Genomic DNA, 18,045 nt, shown 5'->3' with positions numbered 1-18,045 from the left:
TTCAGGTTTTCTAAAACTAACTTTAATTGTATAAAACATGATCAAGATCACCCAGGCTGCACAAACTTCAGATGCATTAATCACAACGACATCCTGTTTCTTTTAAAAGCTAAGTTAAACTAAACAATAAAACGGAGAATAGATACTTCATATTTTCACCCAGTACATGTGGTAAGAGCTCACATATCTGCACAAACTACTGTTCAAAAAGAACAACACCAGAGCTTTAACTCACTATAATAATCCCTTATGACCAATTGGCAAAGAGAACCGACAAACTAAACGGCAAATTTGAACGTCATGGGTGGTTATTTAAATACAAATCAGTAAACCAATACAATAAAAATTTATCTATCACTGGTAGCGTAAATCAGATCATTTGTCAGAGTGGCCATGACGGCAAACGAGGGAAACTCCAGGACGTCTGTTTTGGAAGCAGCACCGAGGCTTTAAGGCTCTTCTTTGGCTTCAGGATCGTCGTAGATGTAGCTTCCAACGCCTCCTGTGTTAACGCCTGGCAAAATCATATATTTAAAATTAATCATCATATTTTGGTGCTGTATATTTCATTAGTCTTCTCCTTAAGTTTGATTTACTTCTTAATAAAAAATGTATTTATTCGTAGCTCTATACCTTTGGGCCCGAACAGCACAGCGTAGCATGGTTTGTGGCAGTAAGGTTGTCCATCATGCTGCAACGGGAACAGAAAAGTTGCTTTTAAATTGTGAGCTTGTGTTATCATTTTTTACATTAACCACATCCTTAAAGACCCACTTTGATGAAAATGGTGTTTTTAAAATGTTCTTGTGCTGTTTGTCTGATGATATAGGACATAGAGTAAGGAAATTAAGCTTAAAATAGCATTTCTGAGTATTTCTTTATGCAAATCGAGAATCAGGAGCAGATGAAAAAATAACCGTTCGGCCTTCAACTACCGTTCGGGGTCCTTCGACTAGTGCTGACGTCACATTATGTGATTGGCTGTCTGTTGATCCGATGCCGTCTCAGATAGTTATTGGTCTGGACAAATTACGATACTACCATAGAAGAAGAAACTATGAAGTCTGTTGTAAACAAACAGAGCTCCAACACAGAGCGAAATTATCCTCTAAACGTGTTTTTATTATTGTTATGATTATTATGAAGTGCTTTTGCAGCAGAACGGACTGCGGTCAGAACCCTTCTCTGGACCGCACACTATAACAAAGCAGCTTCCCTGCTTGCAAACACGAAGCTACGAGACTCCAGCTGCCCTGATCAGAGACACGGTTCGCTCGTCTTGAGCAGCAGGTTCATTCTAACAGCCACAGAACTTTTTACAAAGTGGGTTGTGGCAAAATCTCTCTATAAACAATACAAAGAATAATGTCAGACACAACTTAAGAGGGAAAAGAACTTTATATTACAAAAGGAGACATGAAAATGAAAATATGTAGAACCCAAGCAGATCTGGACGCTATGTAGTTTGTCCAAGTGGGGCTACCGTAGTGTGACGTTATCCTCAGTCGAAAGGACCCCGAACGGTAGTTATAGGCCGAACGGTTATTGTACCTAAACCGGGAACGCTTTGATCAAAAGAAGATCGGAGTCAGACTTTGAGAAAAAAAGAAATAAAATTCACTATTTTAATTTTTCAATCTATGTCAATGCTTCTCAAATGCATCATCTGTCGTTTTTTAACCGGAAAGTTAAAGTTTTCAACTGACCGTGGTTAAGCTCTGTTGTTGGTTTGCCGGCTGAGTTACCAGCTGATGCCAAAAACAGGATTAGGAGTCTGATAAGACTCATGCAAGTCTCTACACTGGGGATAAACAATTCAGTCTTTTTTATCCCAAATTTTCCTTTATATGTGACCTTTGTTAATAAATAGGCTGTAGCACATTATTGCACCAAGCAACCATCTCCTTATGTTCCTACAGCAACCAAAGAGCAGCTAAGTACTATTTCAAACATCTTCAATGAAAGCAGTGTTGGCCGCTCCTGGTTTGTACCGACCTGAAGACAAGATTTAGAAAAAAGGAACCCGATTCTCCACAGTCGTCACTAATGATACATATTAAACGTGATTTAATCCATCCAGTGGGTTCTAAAATAAAAATTGGATTCTCACAACAAAAAAATGATAAACAGGATCAGGAAATGATGTAATAAACGTTAGAGCAGAGGTTGTTAGAAAGTGTCAAAGGTGGACCAGCGCCGCTCACCTCTGCATGGCTTCCTGGTGCCAGAGTCTTACTGCATCTCTCACAGCGCAGACAAGGCCGATGCCAGTTCTTCCCCAGAGACGACACCTTCTCAGCTGTACACGAGCGCCCACAGAAAGGCCACCGTGGTGACAGTCACCGCGGCAACCAGCTGATTAAGTCACTTTAATATTAGAAACACTAATACTTTGTATAATGCAGGTGTGCCTCTGCTCACCGAAATATACAGTTTTGTTGCATCTGGGGCAAATGTTGGGGCCTCCAGAGAAGGATGAGAAGCTTGCAGCTGAAAAAGGAACAACCAAATGAGACGTTTTACAACTAAAGTGAGGAAACTATCTGTAAAAAGTTGCTTGAAAGTTAATTAGCTCATCCTAAAATAGGATATTTTCCTATTAAATGTTCGCTTTACAGTAGATGTTATATTAACTTCTGTACAGTAGGTTTCTCACCCTTCACGGGCCCACGTCCCGAAGCTTTTTTCTCCTCTGGTTTGGAGTCCGTTTCCATGGAAACCGCTGCAGGTGCTTCGTTGGCAGTGGCGTCATACACGTAAGAACCAGCACCTCCTATGTTGACACCTAAAACACAACAGTGTTGAAAATGCAAACCTGGAATTGTTGACTGAAGAGATGAGAGAAAAGTCCACCTTTTGGTCCAAAGAGGGCGGCGTAACAGGGCTTGTGGCAGTAGGGCTTTCCATCATGCTGCACCACAAAGAGGGGCAAACAGAGGTTTACAAGACAAAAATAATAATCCTTATGAGGAAGATCTTCACCCTGTCTTACCTCAGCATGACCTCCTGGATTCAATGTTTTGCTGCAGCGCTCACATTTCAGACAGAACTTGTGCCAGTCTTTACCCAAAGATGACACCTTCTCCGCTGTGAAACCCAAATTATTGTTGTTTCAAGAAAAATACAAATAGACAGATGCATAAAAAACACATTATTTAAAGAAAAAAATGGTATAAATAATGAGCGAGCGAACATTTTATTTCGAGCTGAAATCTATTGAGAGCTATGTAAGTGTGTCACAGCCATGGAAAACACTCGATGCGCTCTTGTGAGTTCATATCAGCACCGCACATTCTTTCCACTGCCTTTATGGCAGCGTGGTGACTCACATTCCTGTCTCCATAAAACCTCCTGCTCCTTTCAAACTATCCTTTCATATTAACGTCTATCAAACTTTGCTGATAAGATAATAAATATTCCTCCTAGTTTTATTTCTCTCAGCTTTGTAGCAGCCTGTTTGCAGCTTCTGTGATATAAATGGTTAGACAATTTTTAAGGTAAGATGAATACAGTATTATCATTTCGGATCACTTTCTGATTACCTTCCAGTTTACATTAGAACATGCTACTGCCCCAGTGAATAAGAAACAGCTTAGAAGAACCTTAACTGACCGTTCTGTGTCTGAGTTTAAACACACAGTTCAGCCAGTACTTAGTGACATTCTGAGAAAATACTCTGAGACCAGCTCCCATAGCATCAGTCCTAGTATAAATGACCACTTTGTTAATGATGCCTTCCAAGCCCTCAGGAGTACACTCGATGTTGTTTCCCCCCTGAAACCTAAGTTCGTCGGACAAAACCAAGTAGCACCGTGGTTTAACGCTGAAACTCGTTCTCTTAAACAAGTAACCCGTAAGTTGGATAGAGAATGGCGCCGCTCCTGTTCAGAGCAGTCTCTGAATACCTGGAAAAATAGCCTATTAAATTATTTAAAAAAAGCTCTGCGTGGAGCTAGAAGCCAGTACTATTCAACCTTAATATCAGAGAATGGAAATAATCCAAGATTTCTTTTTAGCACTATTGCTAGATTAACTCGCAGTCAGAGCTCAGTAGAACCACATGTTCCTGTTTCTCTCAGCTCTGATGATTTTCTTACATTTTCGATAGTAAAATCTCAAATATTAGACATAAGTTGAATCAAGTTATTCCTACTATCAGCCCAGAACAGGCTGAAGCGGTAGAAGTGGAGGCATCCCTAGAAACCTCTGTAACATTAGACTGCTTCACTATTGTGGATCAAGTGGAAATAACATCAATTATTACATCCTCAACTTGTCTGTTAGACCCAATTCCCACTAGACTTTTTAAACAAACTTTTCCCCTAATTAATGATCCCATATTAACAATGATAAATGCCTCTCTGGAAACGGGTTACGTGGCACAGTCTTTTAAATATGCAGTTGTTAAACCTCTTCTGAAAAAGCCCAGTTTGGATCCTAGCAACTTGGCCAACTATAGACCAACTTTAAACCTCCCCTTTATTTCTAAAATCCTTGAAAGAGTTGTATATAGGCAGCTTTACTGCCACCTACAGGACAACAGCCACTTTGAAGACTTTCAGTCGGGGTTTAGACCTCACCACAGTACGGAAACTGCACTAGTTAGAGTCTCTAATGACTTGTTATTGGCCTCAGAAAAGGGACTACTTTCTATTCTGGTCCTGTTAGACCTCAGTGCAGCATTTGACACTATCGACCACGGTATTTTACTCCATAGATTAGAGCATAGGGTTTAGAGGATCTGCCCTCCAGTGGTTTAAATCCTATTTATCCGTTAGGTATCAGTTTGTTAATGTAAATGGACATTCCTCTCAGTGCACTCGAGTTAACTATGGAGTCCAACAGGGCTCAGTTTTAGGACCCATCCTGTTTATGCTTTATATGCTACCCCTAGGAAACATAATCAGGAAACAGCATTTATTTTCATTGTTATGCCGACGATACGCAGTTGTATTTATCCATGAAACCTGACCAGAATGACAATATAGAGAAACTTAATGCCTGCATCAGAGACATCAAGACCTGGATGACAATTAATTACCTCCTCTTGAACCCAAAAAAAACCAGAGGTCATTATACCAGGTCCTAAAAATAGTCTCCCTGGATGGCATAAGTATAGCCCCCAATTCCACAGTTAGAAACCTTGGGGTTTTACTTGACCAGGATTTATCATTTAAGGCTCACATATCTCAGGCGTGTAGAACTGCCTTTTTTCACCTGCGGAATATTGCTAAGATCAGAAATATACTTTCTAAGAGTGATGCTGAAAAACTCATCCATGCGTTTGTTACGTCGAGGCTGGATTACTGGAACTCTTTGTTAGCAGCGTGTCCTAAGAGTTCCTTAAGAAGTCTCCAGCTTGTTCAGAACACAGCAGCTAGATTGTTAGCTGGAACTAACAGGTGAGATCACATCACTCCTGTGTTAGTTTTCGCTCCATTGGCTCCCAGTTGATTCTAGAATCAAGTTCAAGATCCTCCTGTTAACCTATCAGGCCTTACATGGAATGGCCCCGTCCTATATGCCCCGTCCTATATTAAGGACCTCATAGTCCCTTACCATCCGATAAGAACACTTGCTCGCAAAATGCAGGACTGCTTGTGGTTCCTAGAATTAGTAAAAGTACAGTTGGAGGTAGAGCCTTTAGTCATCAAGCCCCTGTTTTATGGAATAAGCTCCCAGCTCATGGAAGAGAGGCCGACACAGTTTCTACATTCAAGTTAGACTGAAAACATTCCTCTTTGGACAGGCTTATTGTCAGACTAGCTAGTATTTAGAGATTATTTAACTTAACGTTAATGTGTTTAAATTAAACGTAATAACAATAACTATTTGTTTTTAGTAGGCTGCTAGAAGTTGAAGCTGGGGTAGCTATGGTGCACTGGGGTTCTGTCCTCTTTTCTCATCTACTTCAACCCTTCCTCTCTTCTCTATTCTTGATTATTATTCATCATTTAGTTCTCCATGCCTCTGTTTGGTGCAGTGCGATTCATGTATTGTCCCTCTTTCCCTCTCCCCTCCTGGGGAGTGGGAGTGCTTCCAGATTCCAGTTGGCTCATCCGTGCTCTGTACTTGACCGTCTACCTCGTCTCTGGCTCGTCTTTGCTCCTGCTCCTACACCTGGCTGTGGATCCTGCCTCTGGCTCGTCTCTGCTCTGTACCTGACCGTGTACCTCGTCTCTGGCTCGTCTCTGCTCCTGCTCCTACACCTGGCTGTGGATCCTGTCTCCGGCTCGACTCGCACCCCCCAACTCCGTCTGGATGAAGCTCGTCTGCTGGACTTTAAATGTGTAGTTGTAGATTTTAAAAAATTAATTCTTCTCTATGAGTTCTGGTAAATCGCCTGTCCGTCCTGGGGGAGGATCCCTCCTTCATGTGGGCACCCCTGAGGTTTCTTCGTTTTTTCCGGAATCCTTTTTTTTTTAAGGAGTTTTTCTTTACCGCGAAGAAGGATCTAAAGGCAGCTTAGTTTGTTAGTTCAATTTAGTATTTTCCTATTGAATTCTAGGAATTCAGGATCCTTTTGATTTTATGTTTTACTTTTTCAATTACCAGTACGAAGCCCATCGAGATGACTGTTATGAATTTGGGCTATACAAATAAAATTGAATTGAATTGAAGTATGATAATGTTCTCCACATCCAAGCAAGTTCTACTTTCTCTTTTTTAGATATATTTATCCACTGAAGTAAATATTTTGTGAAGATTTCATTACAATTTAATTATGAAAAAAATGAACAAAAGTAATTATTGAAACGTTGTCAAATACTGTTTCATTTTCCAGCAAATACTGAAGTGACACTAAACTCTTTTGTTTCTTTATGAGACAAAAAAAAATGTTTTAAATGATGCACGAATCAAGAAGCATAAAGAATGAAGAGATGCTTAGCATCCTAAAGACAATCTTAAGTTTTAAATATTATTTTCAGTTGGTTATTTTTAATGACCTAAACAGTGATTTAGTGCAGACAAAGCACCAGGTAACCAACTACCTTTCTCACTTTTGACTAAAAAAGAAAATCTGAATATTTGAGTTTTGGTTTCTTTTCTTTGTTATCATTTGTTGTTCAGTTGTATTTTTTGTATAGTTTTGGCTGTCTGGTTTTGGATTTTTCTGGTTCTTTGCATTTTAATGATTTCTTTTGGATTTTTTTTTCATTCATCTTTTCATTCTGAGTTCAGTTACTTGCTACAAGTTTTTTCATCGTCCATCCCTTTTCCCAACATCTTTCCATGTTGTTCACCTTTCGGCAAATCCCTTCAGGGGTCGCAGCAGCGGATCAACTTTGACCGATTCCGTTCCTGACACAATCCTGTATTTTCTTTCCGGGCTGGGGACCGGCACAGGGAGACCAAGATTTGGGCCCCCTTGTGGCTACACATTTCCTTTCATCTGACGTGTTTGTTAGTCTTTAACTGATTTATTTTGTTCTTGAATAGAACAAGAGCTTTTCTCCAGCATTAAGCTACATGGGGTAACTTTTAGTTTGACTTTTAGATTATATTTATTTGTCTGTGTGTTGTTATTTTGTCATTGGTTAAAAACAAAGCAGTAAAACTAAATTTTTGAGGAAAAATTAATAGAAACACATTTAAATGTAACATTTGTGTATAAGTGCAAATATGTCTCGTTAAGATTAAAAGTAGTTATAATGTCCAGAGGATAGCATCATTTTCTTTTATGCATTTTGTAATCAATTTATGGATCAATATGTTAATTTGATATGAAAAATGTTCTTTGCTTTTTCAAACTTGTTTTTGGAAAGAGCGTGAAATAAATCAAATAACCAATTTGAATGTAACATGAAACTTGTTCCTTTGTAACTCTGGTGCAAAAAGTTTGTTTTTAGCAAAGGTACTTACCTTTTAGTCAGAAAAATCATGGCAGAATTTGTAAAAAAAAATATATATTTTTTTTTCTTAAATTTGTGTAGGAATTTTGTTGTGAACATTTACAACAACATTTTTTGAAGGAAGCTTCATTTTTTTTATCCCCAAGAGAATAGTTGGTAGTTGTACCAAAACAAACTTTCCGTCATCATTTTTCTTCTCGTCCCAAAATATCTCAGTAGATTACGAGTCCGATAAAACCCAACACTTCCTGTTTTGACTCACAGTCTGTCAGTGTGATTCACGGAAAACGATGTACGACCATAAGAGTGACCACAACAAGGAAAAGCAAAATGACTGCATCAAGTCCTTTTGCTGTTAATTAATAAAAGACTTTACAGTAATTTATTTTATGTTTAGGGTAGTTTTTTCTTTAAGATTTAATAATAATAATAATAATAATAATAATAATAAATATATATATATATATATATATATATATATATATATATATATATATACATATATATATATATATATATATATATATACATATATATATATATATATTTTTTGGCACTGTTTTTATCTGTTCACTGTGTCCTTAGGCGGTTTTTCTCTTTAAATTGTGGAAATGTAATTAGTTTTTTCCTCCAAGATCCAGAACAAACAGGCAGCCAAAGGAAGATGATAAATCCAAAGTATTAGATTTACTGCAGTCGCATTGTTTGGCTCTAGCTGATGGGTGGGGTTTGCCTGCTGCTCTCCAGGGAGATGAAGAGGAAAGAACAAAAAAAGAAGATCAATCCATCCAACAAATGTGCAATCACTAAATTATTTACAACATCTGTAAATCTCAGCACCGTCGCGGCCACTAATCTGATGAATGTGCGGCGTTTTTGCCACCAGACAAACAAACTGTCTGAGAAGTTATTCTGCATGGATTTCACTTCAAACGTCAGATGATCCAGTTGCTTGATGTCCACCAGCCTGCAGGTCTGTTAATGGCTCACTGTAATCTTATCCACAGATAGTGAAGCCATTACTGACTGATGTGGACTGCAGAGTTGTGTGTTGGTGCCTTTGACTCCCCAGCTGACATATTTTTGGATCATGGGGAGGGAAAAAGCCACTTTCCCTTCCCACGCAATGACAAAATGCCTTTGTCGCTCAGAATCAAGAGGGACATTTTACAGTTATGATCCACCAGCTTTAGGGGCTTTAACGTGAATTATTTTCAATATATTTTAGTGCAACTTAGTCAAGAATGTAGCTCGCAGAAAATTTCTGTTTTACTCAAAAATTAGTGGAAGAAACCATTTTTATGAAAACAGGAGCTAACATTAGTGCCTTATAAATAGCTTAAGCCTCATAAAAAATACCTTAACATTTCTGTTTAGACCTTTTTGGTCCATCAAATGAAAATGATAACATCCAAACTTAAGGGAACCCTGTGGATTTCTTGGGACAAAGTGGGGGTTCCTAACCTAATCCACAAAGGGTGGATCTTCTGAAATTTGAAAGCGAGCTTCAAAAATCTAACCTTATACGGGTCAAAGCAGCCCTCACTGAGGGAACATTTTTGCTTGAATAAGCCTTATAGAAGTCGTTTTAACTGACATAAAGTGTTTTTAAAAAGTGGTTTACATGTTATTTAAATAAATATGAACTAAAAAGGATCATTAAAATTTTTAAATTGAGAAAGATAAAAAAAAGACAAATTATAAAAATTAATTATAAAAATAATTAATTGCGTCTCATGTTTTGTTTGTAAATGATTATTTTTATGAATCAAATTCAGCTTTGAAAATGCCTCTTAGCTGCATGAAGGCATCTTGTGAAGATCTGAATGGGCGTCATTCCTCATCCTTTCCTTCATCTGCGCTCGAGATTCATTCATCCCTAACCATCAATGCTTCCACACCTTTTATTTTCTTTGAAAATGCAAACAATTGAAATAAAAACGCCCTAGAGAGGATCTTTTCGAGCTAGAAAAAAATCCACAGTGCTTAGAGGAAGTACCAGGGGGAATTGTGCACTCACCGAAATAGACAGTCTTGTCGCATTTTGGGCATTTTGACGCCATCATCAGTTGGGGCAGATGATTTCTTTCAGTCGGTTTGTTTGTCTGCAGCCCGCGCGCGCAGACACACCTCTGAGGATGCTGCAGATGAACAAACGATGACGAGGAGACTCACATTCGCCCTCCGCTCGCTCCCTCAGTGTAACTCCGCCCTAAACATTACGTCACAATCCCTCATGATCATTCAAATAATTAAGAATAATTTTTTTGGTCCATTTTCTCTAAGAAATTTCTTTTCTGATTTTTTAAAGTGAACACTCTAAAGCAGGGGTCGGGAACCTAAGGCTCGCGAGCCATATATGGCTCTTTTGATGGTCACATGTGGCTCTCAGACAAATCTTTAATTCAAATTTTTTTTCTTCATTAGACCAGTCCTTCTCGTGCGCGATGCGATGGCAGAGGCGCGCAGTAGTAGCGGTGCTTAGAGAGACAAATCTGCGCCAGCACTAGTATAAGTTTAAAATTGTCTATTAATTCACAGAGTTTGTACCACCCGGAAACCTGTGAATTGCCGTGCCTAAAACTGCGCGCTCCCGTCTCTGAGAAAGAGCGCGCAGTTGCGGGGACGGGATGTGTGAGGGAGAAAGCAGAGGGTGGGGCTGAGGTGTTGTGGGGACAGGCAGCAGGTGAATCGCGCAGGGATTGTAAAAACGTAAAACCCACTGCCTGTCACTCACTGCAGCGTGTGAGTGTGTGTTTGGCTCCCCGTCTGCATGTGAGCAGTCTGTCTCACATCTACAAAACATTCATACCAACCTAAGATCACGTTTAAAGTCTCAACGCCTGCATGAAGCAGAAACTCACCACGTAAACCAGACTAGACCATCAGCAAAACTACCACGAGAAATACTCATCATTTATTAGAAACAGCATAACAATGGTATTAAAAAGAATCCACAGACTTATTGTACTTTAAAAAGGTTGAAATTACATCAAATGCACACATTCACTTGTATTTTAGTTTTAAACATATTGTCGCGGACTGAGTTGGATGGCTGTTGGGCCGCGTTAAAAGTTCTGGAGTTCATTGACCGCATCAAGCAGAGAGCTGATTGGCTCTCAGTTCTGTCGCTCAGCCTGTTGTTAGGTAGTTTGGACCAATGGGGTTCAGCTATGGGCCGAATAAGGGAAAGGGGAGGGCTGCAGCGGGAGCAGGGGAATATAAAGTTGGGAGACGCGCTCTCGTCTCGTCTCGGCGGGAGAGATTCAGGAGTTGCTGAATTAATTGTTCGGCGTTTGTTGCGGTCTGCAGTAATCGGAATAAAGAACTTTAAAAGAGGTTAAGTCTCCGTGCCTCAGTGTGGGAAAGGGACACTACATTATTGTATGGCTCTTTCGAAATTACATTTCAAAATATGTGGCGTTTATGGCTCTCTTGGCCAAAAAGGTTCCCGACCCCTGCTCTAAAGGGGCGTTTTTGAGGTTTCTGTGGTAAGGGGCAAACATTACGTTGTGGGCCCCTTTCCAGCCTAAACCCTACCCTAAAAAATAAGTCTACATAAATACAAACATATTTAGGAGTAAATCTAAATAAGTATCTAAATATTCTACAAGTATATAGTACATTTTTCATTCTTCTAAAATATTGCAAAACTTTGTTAAAGGTTCAAAATACAAACATTGTCTTTTGCTGGCCAAATATTATTTTCTAAAAACATAGTTGAAGGAAGTTTTATTTTGAAAAATTGTATTTTTTATATTTATATTAACCCTGGAAAACCCAAGAACAATTTTCTTCTGGGCTTTTAAAGTTAATTTGACTTTTTTTGTTTTGTTTGTTTGCTCATGAAAAAATAGAAATTAAAAAATAGAAAAAAATAATAAAACTGTAAAAATAAAAAAATAAAAAATTGACTGTGGGTTTTCCAGGGTTAAAGGTACAAAAGTGTTCCACAAAAATAAGTTAGTGGACTTCTTGCTATTAAACAAACTACTGTAAAAAACAAACAAACAAGCAAAACTAAGACTGAAAAGGTGTTTTTAATCTGTGAGTAATGTAGACATAAAAAATCCCACTTTTGACGATGTGCAGGACCAGCACTGTGATGGATCAATCACAAGACTTTTGCTTCCCAAACATATCCACTGCTATTGGCATGTGAAAGTTATCGCAGCTTGTCAGTTTAAATGAGCATTTTTGTATCTCAAAGTTTTTCATGATAATTAGATCAGGGGTGTCAAACTCATTTTGGTTCGGGGGCCACATTTAACCCGTCTGATCTCAAGTGGGCCGGACCAGTAACATAAAAGCAAAATAACAATGGGGCCAATGGATCTCAAATAAAATTAATTTTATTTATTGTTCAAATAATACAGACTGAATATTTTACATCTGACACTGAAGCAATGCAGAAACTTTTCTTTATGATAAGTCTCTTAGTGGTGCTGAATGTCATATTCTTTGAGCACTGCGATGTTGATGACATACAAAGCATTTGGGTTTTGCATTCAGCTTCGTGAAAGAAAGAAAAAACTCTGTCCAATTTTCCTGGAAGGCTCTTCACTCCACTTCACGTTTGACAACATTTTGGTCATTAGGGTGTCGCTAATGATCATCCTTATAGCAAGATAACAGCGGTAAGGCTCACAGGGAACCAAGGTGCATCCTACCCAGACGCAGAGCTGTTATGTTTCGCTTTTGGCACATGCAGAGATATGCTGTTTCAACTGTTTTTCCTTTCATTTTGCTCCCCCTAGTGGCGGAATTGCACATTTCGGTTATTTATTTAACCCTTGTGCTATCCTAGGCACTTTAACATTGGGAGTTGGGTCATCTAGACCCACTAGACAGTGCTCTGAACCTTTTTTCTTCAATGATTTGTGAACTTCACTGGTGTCCATGGATTACATGAAATCTTTCCAACTTAATCACCTTTGTCATGGTAGGGAGAACACGTTAATGTAAGGGTGGGGTCATCTAAGATAGCACAAGGGTTAAAAAATCCTAACTCGCCACAGGAATAGACTAGAAACTTGCTTTCTTTTTTAATCATCCTTATGATTTTTACTCTTCATGTGTGGGCCGGACTAAACCACCTGGCGGGCCAGATAAGGCCCGCGGGCCGTATGTTTGACACCCCTGGATTAGATGTTTGACAAACTTTAACATTTGAGGCTGTAAAATTTTAACAACAGAATTTCTGAGATTCAGAAACAGTTTCTTCTTCTCCACACATCAGTTTGTTGTGTGATTTTACTGCAGCGGTGGAGAGAAATCCCAAATTCTTGCAGGTTCTGATTCTACATTCATCCGTCTGGCCGTTTTGCTCTGTTTGTTTCCTCTGTGGTTGTTAGGTTACTGCTCCTCACAGGGAATGTTAAGTGATGCTCTGCAGTTTCCAGAAATATTAGCCTCTACATTCTTAGCACCGAGAAACCAGAAGAGCAAACATAAAATGGTCTTTTAAGGGAAAAACAAAACACATACATACAGTATATGAAAAAAAAACCCTGAATAAACAGACAATAAAGTACATTTAATGATGATTCTGCACAAACATTTTAGGATAAAAGTGTGATTGAATATTTTATGTTTCACTTTAAGCGTATTTATATCAATAACCCTTTTTTTTCAGATCCTCTTTTGTTCTTACAGCTCTCAGACGTTGATAATATGTTATGTATACGATGCTTTTTCTGAATGAAGCTGTGGACATTGTTTATATTTGTGGCCATTTCAAAAATAATTATTGACTTTTAGTTTTGCTTACCAGTCTCCCAAAAACTTGGAGATTTTGACCTTAATGTGGAGTAAACAACAATAGTCTTAAACAAAAGCAGCAATCAGAAGTTGAATGCATGCCAAACTGTGACCTGAAAGGTAACTTAAGCATAAAGAAAAATGCAAAAACGTGCAAAAGTCAATTCACATAACTTTACTTAAATGAGAGAAAAACAGAAATAAACTGTTATTACAAAAAGAAATCAGAGTAAAATGTTAATGCAACACTACAGATTATGGACTCTCATAGCCAAAACAAATTTTTTTAAATGTCGAGTTTAGTTCAATTTTATCTAAATGCTGACTCTGCCTCAATCATGTTAAAAATGTTTTGTTTACGTCGCATGAATGTACAACATGATAGACGTTCTGTGTGATGCTGTGCAGAAACTCTGCAGACTGATTGTCATAAAGGTCATCGAATACTAACAAGGAAAGACGGAAGAGTACTGCTTTAAAAAAAACCCATAAATGGTAAAAATATTATTCTTCAAGTATCTTATTTCCCAGTAAAAAAATAATTTAACAGAAAAAACTTCAGTAAAAATAAGCTTGATTCTACTGTGTTAAATTTAAAATGTTTTCTGTGAAACTGTAAAATATTTTAAAATTGTACCTTTTCTTTTTTTAATGTTTAAAAAAAAGACCAAACTTTCCAAGTTACAAACTTTTAATATGCGGGTAATAATAGTGCAATCATATAATCAAAATTTTGTCCACGTATTTTTCAGTAGTTAGCCCTTAGCTTTCCAGAATACTGAGATGTGCTAGACATAAAGTAAACCGTCCCGAACGATTTGGTGCAGACATGAAGCAGCTGTCCTGGGTGTGTGGGAGAGCAGCTTCAGCTTCTGTTTCATGTCTGTTTAACAGCCTTTCATGCTGGCTCAACATCTACTTTTCAAAAGACATAAACTCCACAGATGTCTGCAAACTACTTCAGTAACGTAAGCAAACGGGATCCTGTCACTGTAAAACAATATCTATTGCGCTGGAGTCACATAGCTCGTTTTCTCAGACGCTAAAGGGATATTTATGATTCAGCATTCATTTGAAATTTTCATTATTTTAGAAAACTTCGTACCTCACTTCAATAACCTCATCTTTAAAGGATATTTGTCTGCAAGACATCAATGTTATTTTCATCTTCATCTGCCTGTAAACTTTCACCTGAATGTTAGCTTCTGCACAAATCAAATCAAACAAATTTTGCATTTACATAGCACTTTTACAATTGTGCTTTACACAAAACAATATCTATCTATCTATCTATCTATCTATCTATCTATCTATCTATCTATCTATCTATCTATCTATCTATCTATCTATCTATCTATCTATCTATCTATCTATCTATCTATCTATCTATCTATCTATCTATCTATCTATCTATCTATCTATCTATCTATCTATCTATCTATCTATCTATCTATCTATCTATCTATCTATCTATCTATCTATCTATCTATCTATCTATCTATACAGTACAGACCAAAAGTTTGGACACACCTTCTCAGTCAAAGAGTTTTTTGTTTTTCATGACTATGACAATTGTAGATTCACACTGAAGAAAAAACAACAACTACCAATAAGAAGCCCATCGAGACGACTGTTGTTGTGAATTTGGGCTATACAAATAAAATTGAATTGAATTAAAAAACTGTGAAATAACAAGTGGAATTATATACATAACAAAAAAGTGTGAAACAAGTGAAAATATTTCACATTGTAGGTTCTTCAAAGTAGCCACCTTTTGATTTGATTACTGCTTTGCACACTTTGAAAGTGTCCCCAAGTGCAGTCACAAAAACCATCAAGTGCTACAAAGAAACTGGCTAACATGCGGACCGCTCCAGGAAAGGAAGACCAAGAGTCTCCTCTGCTGCGGAGGATAAGTTCATCCGAGTAACCAGCCTCAGAAATGGCAGGTTAACAGCAGCTCAGATTAGAGAGCAGGTCAATGGCACACAGAGTTCTAGCAGCAGACACATCTCTACAACAACTGTTAAAAGGATACTGTGTGAATCAGGCCTTCATGCTAGAATATCTGCTAGGAAACCACTGCTAAAGAAAGGCAACAAGCAGAAGAGACTTGTTTGGACTAAAGAACACAAGGAATGGACGTTAGACCAGTGGAAATCTGGGCTTTGGTCTGATGAGTCCAAATTGGAGATTTTTGGTTCCAACCACCGTGTCTTTGTGCGACGTGGAAAAGGTGAACGGATGGACTATACATGCCTGGATCCCACCATAAAGCCTGGAGGAGGAGGTGTGATGGTGTGGGGGTGCTTTTGCTGGTGACACTGTTGGGGATTTATTCAAAACTGAAGGCATACTGAACCAGCATGGCTACCACAGCATCTTGCAGCGGCATTCTATTCCATCCGGTTTGTGTTTAGTTGGACAATCATTTCTTTTTCAACAGGACAATGACCCCAAACACAGCTCCAGGCTGTGTAAGGGCTATTTGACCAATAAGGAGAGTGATGGGGGGCTGCGCCAGATGACCTTGCCTCCACAGTCACCGGACCTGAACCCAATCCAGATGGTTTGGGGTGAGCTGGACCACAGAGTGAAGCCAAAAGGCCCAACAAGTGCCAAGCATCTCTGGGAACTCCTTCAAGACTGTTGGAAGACCATTTCAGGTGACTACCTCTTGAAGCTCATCAAGAGAATGCCAACAGTGTGCAAAGCAGTAATCAAAGCAAACAAGTTGGCACGGTTCGGTCCGGCTTAATGAGTCAATTTTATAATTAAAAGCTTAAAATATTGAACTGGACTGTACTAGACCGTACCGCTCATTGGAAAAGGGGAATGTTGCAGACCCCCTGATCCAAGAGAATATGCTGTTCACACAGAAACTTGCATTTATGTGTTAGATTGTTGTTTGGACACGAGTTTTTAACCCACAGGAAGATTTCATCCTGTGTTTGGTTCTTTCTGGAATGTAGAATTTTGTGATTACAGTACTAGATATGTCAACAAAATCCCAACTAATTGTAAAATGGCTGTGTTTATTTTATATCTATAAAATGTTTTCAAAAGTTCTCCAATCTAAAAACAACAAAGAAGTCTGAGGTGTCCAGTAGACATTGACAATATTAGTTATCTAATATTATGGGGGTTTACATCTATAACTCGAAAAGGATTAAACATTCATAGTTTTTAGATTGTTTGACTTCAGCAGACAAAAGTCCACTTAGTGATAAATCCTCCATTGTTTGTCCCTTTATTGAAGTTTAGCAGAAAATCTTTCTTTGCACATCAGAAGACATGCAACAAAGCAGGGTGTTTTATTTCTTCTTTTTGTTAGTTCTTTTCTCTAACCAGAGAGGGGCAGCAGAGCCTGTTTTTCAAGTACTAACCTGGAGTTTTGGTTCTCCACTTGAGTCTTCAAATTTTCTGCCTGGACTGAATTCAAGGGAATCTATAGGCCAAATGCAAATAGTTTTTTTTTTTTAAAGCATGCGAAATTCTTTGAATTGTGTTTAAATTAATCACTCAAACTGTATTTCACCTCCATTCATAACGTCAGATGAGAGTAAATGATTTCTGGTAACATATTTGAATTTATTTAGCATCCTTTAACAGTAATAATCATAATAAAACATGCACCGAAGTTCAAATAAAACCAAATACAAGATTGAAAACTAGGCAAACTGTTTGGTGGATTTTGCCAGAAAGCTTCACTCATCGTGGGAAAAGTTGGTCTTTAACACAAACACTTCATCCCAGTGTGTGCCGAGCATGAAGAAACGGCCGTCGGGGGCGAAGTGTTAATGCAGTGAAGGACAAAGGACCGTCAAACAACATGATTCTGCTTCAGTGCCCCCACTAGACACATTCCACACACATGAGGGTCCGTCGCCTCCTCCAGACGGCGAGGACCTGCAGACATGGAGTTTAATCAACCACATATATGAGCTCGCAAAGCAGACAAACTCATTTGGAACGGAACAGCTTGACTCTGTTCAATAAATCTTTTTGTGCCATTTACCACAAACTCCGAAGTCCACTTGGATTCAACAGCACACTGATAGCAGATATGTAACTTAAAGATAACCAAATTCACTTTCAGGACACTTCTTTGTAAAGTTGAAATAACTTTGATTTTTTTTTCATTTAAAAGTTTCTTCCTAAATGCTGCAGTTGCTGTAGTTGGGGAGGCACCGCCTAAACCAAACCTAGCTGACCCCCCATGAAGGAGATTAAAAAAATCATTTGGCATCCAAATGGGCCAAATCATTTTTCTCCTTTATCTAAGAACATGACCCATTTAGGCAGCCAATCACAGCTATAGAAGAGTCTCCTGACCAATGGGAAGCCAGACGCCACCCACCAGTGTACATAATAATAAAAGGCAGAAACATGACTGTGGGGAGTGATCTTGGGACAGCTGCAGCTTGCAAAC

General features: G+C 38.5%; 1 protein-coding gene across 1 annotated transcript; it reads right to left on the bottom strand.

Annotated features, from left to right (window-relative positions):
- On the bottom strand, window positions 1-10,066 carry LOC101159876 (cysteine-rich protein 2). The gene is made up of 8 exons (XM_004083406.2): window positions 9,874-10,066; window positions 2,993-3,087; window positions 2,854-2,911; window positions 2,657-2,785; window positions 2,422-2,490; window positions 2,205-2,299; window positions 634-691; window positions 1-514 (listed from the first exon to the last, which is right to left on the bottom strand). Exons 1-8 carry the CDS (start codon window positions 9,917-9,919, stop codon window positions 450-452), a joined length of 615 nt encoding a protein of 204 aa, XP_004083454.1. The 5' UTR covers window positions 9,920-10,066; the 3' UTR covers window positions 1-449.
- Window positions 10,067-18,045: the final 7,979 nt, after the last annotated feature.

This window comes from Oryzias latipes, chromosome 24, assembly GCF_002234675.1.
Source record: "Oryzias latipes chromosome 24, ASM223467v1".
NCBI lineage: Eukaryota > Metazoa > Chordata > Actinopteri > Beloniformes > Adrianichthyidae > Oryzias > Oryzias latipes.
Note: the sequence above shows the minus strand (reverse complement) of the source record. Positions and strands in the feature narration are given on the sequence as shown.

Excerpts from the sequence above, each read along its gene's own strand:
- LOC101159876 (XM_004083406.2), bottom strand. The coding sequence starts at position 9,919 with ATGATGGCGTCAAAATGCCCAAAATGCGACAAGACTGTCTATTTCG. Across the intron at positions 2,786-2,853 it reads CGCCCTCTTTGGACCAAAAG|GTGTCAACATAGGAGGTGCT; the intron begins GTGGACTTTTCT and ends GTTGTGTTTTAG. Across the intron at positions 2,491-2,656 it reads GGGACGTGGGCCCGTGAAGG|CTGCAAGCTTCTCATCCTTC; the intron begins GTGAGAAACCTA and ends TTCCTTTTTCAG.